The 3,877-nt window shown below is 38.4% G+C and overlaps 1 protein-coding gene across 1 annotated transcript in view; it reads left to right on the top strand.

The window, feature by feature from the left end:
* Window positions 1–3,546, top strand: part of myl1 (myosin, light chain 1, alkali; skeletal, fast) — a gene marked incomplete at its 3' end in the record, with an annotated part of 4,448 nt that extends 902 nt beyond the window's left edge. Inside the window, 4 exon segments of the mRNA XM_014011537.1 lie at window positions 456–483; window positions 2,574–2,717; window positions 3,206–3,379; window positions 3,469–3,546. Coding sequence (XP_013866991.1) covers window positions 456–483; window positions 2,574–2,717; window positions 3,206–3,379; window positions 3,469–3,546 — 424 coding nt within the window.
* Between the last annotated feature and the right edge of the window lie 331 nt (window positions 3,547–3,877).

Here is a 3,877-nt window from a genome sequence, read left to right as displayed (position 1 = left end):
CATTTGTATCAGGTCAACAAAACATGGGCATAGTAACAACATTTATTATTCTACATTTTTGCATTTTAGGCAATTAAGGCAGAATGTAATTAATTTAGAAAATCTTTTCAGGACCCCACCTTGATGTTTCAGGACCCCACTTTGGGTCCCGACCCCAACTTTGGGAACCACTGGTCTAAACCACTCCCAGGTCTTTCCGGATTGGTTTACTGAGTAATGACTAATGCATTAACGCATTGCATAATGACTCCAAATGGGGACATGTTAATGTAGCTAAAGATGGAACAACACAGGTCAGGTGCCTCCACCTGATGCTATTTTTGGAAAAACGACAATTACCGGTAGTTTTGTTGAGCATGAAAAATATAGTTCTGCTGGTTGAAATGTATATGATGTTGATGTCATATTTATTTGCACATTTTACACTTACACAGCTGCTTTCTATTGGCTTGTAGATAGAATTCAGCGCAGACCAGGTTGAAGGTATGTAATTCACCTCACATCTTTGCATGACACTGCATCACATGATATCTGACAGTTCATAGAAACATAAAACTGAACTTTCACCTACTGATCACCTGACCTATTAGCAGACTTAAATCGCAAAAGTTGAATGACCTAAAAGGTTTTTTTGCAAAATAGAAAGCTTTAAAATTAGCAAACCACTAAAAACCTCCCATACACTCATCGACTGTTAAAGTGCTCCGGACAGGTGGCTATCATTCCTCCGAAATATGAGAGTGGCTAAAGGAGGAAAATGTTACTATGAGCACTTAGTTATTAGTAGGTTATTAATGTCCCAAAGAGCACATTTTTAGATAAATGAGTAATGTAAAAATAGCAAATATGAAAACAACTTAATTAGATCTCGCTAAACAGTTTTACCAGTATTCTGGTTTTATTTAAACTAAATTATAGTAACTTGGATGAATATTTTAAATGTTATATGAAACAAAAATGACTGTGCTGAGAATATAGCTGCAGTTGTTTCCTTTGCAGCAGTTTTAAAATTAAATAGTATCAATAAGTGGGAAACATCTCGCTTGCAATCATAATAAAAAGAACAAACTCTGTTAAGTAAGAAGCATTAACGTTTTAACACAGAGGGATGCAAATCAAAGCTCATTTAAGGACAAAATAGTCTGGTATTACGTATTAGTTAAATACATCCTTGGATCCTCACATTAGCTGCAGCTTGTTGGTTAGTAAAGTTAAATAGTTGTGGAGAAACAAGCAAAAAAACAACACAACTATGCAATAGTGCAGCCTGTGTACCACTGGTTCCTATACTGGCCACCACGGGACCAGACCCACTGGCTGGACCGGCTGCTGGTTACACCACCGTCAGCAGTCCCTACTTTTACCCGGCTCGCCCACAGAAGGCCTTGCCTTTAAAAGGAGGGGCTCATATTCTCAGCTATGTTTATCAATTCCAAGGTGGTCTTTTAAAATAAGCCATAGCTCCGCTGTGAAAGAAGGAGACAGCTGAGGGTGACGGGGCTCTGTAGGACTCAGTCCATTCAGCCAATAATACCGCAACCTTCTTGGATGTCTTACAGTTATGTGTTTTCTCTGACAGTAAGTAGAGTAACTGCTTCCACCTGCTGGAAGCTGTGCAACAGCTACAGGGGTTAGACAATGAAACTGAAACACCTGTCATTTTAGTGTGGGAGGTTTTATGGCTAAATTGGACCAGCCTGGTGGTCAATCTTCATTAWTTGCACATTGCGCCAGTAAAAGCAGAATGAAGGTTTAATTAGCAGGGTAAGATCACAGTTTTGCTCAAAATATTGCAATGCACACAATGTTATGCATGACGTACCAGAGTTCAAAAGAGGACACATTGTTGGTGCACGTCTTGCTGGTGCYTCTGTGACCAAGACAGCAAATCTTTGTGATGTATCAAGAGCCACAGTATCCAGGGTAATGTCAGCATACCACCAAGAAGGACCAACCACATCCAACAGGATTAACTGTGGATGCAAGAGGAAGCTGTCTGAAAGGGATGTTCTGGTCTAAAGCCAGGTGTTTCAGTTTCATTGCCTAACCCCTGTATGTAGCTGTTTTATTAGAGAAAAAAAAAGAAAAAAATAGAGTTAAGAGAAAACGTGCTTTGTCACTAATGCATTTTTGTAAAAATCCACTCATGTCCATTTGCAATTTTTTTCATCAAAAAATATGGACAAATTTAGAATCTCAGCAAAAAAAAGCCCTTAAAAAACAAAGAAAAACAATCTTGATTTTTCAGCAATTTCAAATAAATGAAAAAAAAAACATTTTGGCACTCATTATTTCCAAAACTGATGTGAAATTAAATGCAAAACAAAGGTCAATTTTAGATGACAAAGTTGTCACAGTGGTGTAGCTTAAAATTCTTCACTATGTAAAAACAAGACTAAAGCTTCACTTAGTGTGTGTGTGTGTGTGTGTGCGTGTGCATGTATGTATGTATGTATATATATATATATTTTTTTTCTTTTCTCAAACATGTTTGACACATAAATGTTAACAACTCAATGAAAGTGCACTGGATAAATAAAGTAAACGTGTCCTCTTCTGCCTCTATCCAACAGACTACAGAGAGGCCTTTGGCCTGTTCGACAGGGTGGGTGACAACAAGGTGGCTTACAACCAAATCGCTGACATTATGCGTGCATTGGGACAGAACCCCACCAACAAGGAGGTGAACAAACTGCTTGGGAACCCCTCAGCTGACGGTAAGTGACACATTCAGTTAGGCTACTCATAAATTGGATTTTTGGAGTTTAAAAAACACAGAACTATCTGTTTTAAGTAGTCATTGAGCTTCTGTGGTGCAAAGATTTGCAGAGCAGGTTTTTAACCAACTTACTGGGGGGGAAATGGTGAACATGAAGCATTGTACCAGAAGAGGGCACTGCAGCATATCCTTTATTCTTGTCTTATGATGTTCTGGAAAATGCTACATTATAACGCTGTAACATGTTAAAATGTGCATTGTTGTACTCTTGAAAAAAGTTTAGATGTGATTTATGCAGGACTCTGGCTTTGACTCTAAAGGTGTGTACAAGATTGATAACTGTAGACAACTTAAAGCAATATCTTACAAAACCTCAATCTCATTTCATGGCCCTGCAGAAGTTGTAGAAATTAATAATGAGCATAAAATGATTCATTTTTACCCTTTTTTTATGTTGACAAACATAATTTTTATCCTTTCATGCAGACATGGTACACAAGAGAGTAGAGTTTGAGGCCTTCCTTCCCATGCTCCAGACCATCATCAACAGTCCCAACAAGGCAGGGTTCGAGGACTATGTTGAGGGTCTGCGTGTCTTTGACAAGGAGGGCAACGGCACYGTGATGGGTGCTGAGCTGCGTATCGTGCTGTCAACACTGGGTTAGTAGATGTAAAGCTGCATCTAATGTTAGCGTTGGAGCCGCTTCTTGTGGGGTCTAACTCTGGATGTCCTCCATCTCCTCCTGCAGGTGAGAAAATGAACGAGGCTGAGATTGACGCTCTCATGGCCGGACAGGAGGATGAGAACGGCTGTGTCAACTATGAGGGTAAGTTAATGAAACACTGTCAAAACAGTGTGGCAACCCGAATTAATAATTACAATAAAATATCAGAAAAAATGCATTCCTATTGGGCTTGTTAGTCACAGCATTTTCTYAACTAGTTGTCTTGAATGTTTTAATATAACTTTGACTCTGCTAAGAAAAATGGTCTGCTAATTAAAAATGTAATTACCAAGGCTAAAAAAAAACAAAACAAAAAGTAGATAAATTTACAGACTTTATCTTGCAACCAGTCAACCTCTGCTGGCTACCATATGAAATGCATGTTTAGGGTTATACAACATTTTTGGAATGAATTCTTATAAGTTTATTATAT

The sequence above is a fragment of the Austrofundulus limnaeus genome, unplaced genomic scaffold (assembly GCF_001266775.1).
Source record: "Austrofundulus limnaeus strain Quisiro unplaced genomic scaffold, Austrofundulus_limnaeus-1.0 Scaffold81, whole genome shotgun sequence".
In the NCBI taxonomy this organism is placed as follows: domain Eukaryota; kingdom Metazoa; phylum Chordata; class Actinopteri; order Cyprinodontiformes; family Rivulidae; genus Austrofundulus; species Austrofundulus limnaeus.
Note: the sequence above shows the minus strand (reverse complement) of the source record. Positions and strands in the feature narration are given on the sequence as shown.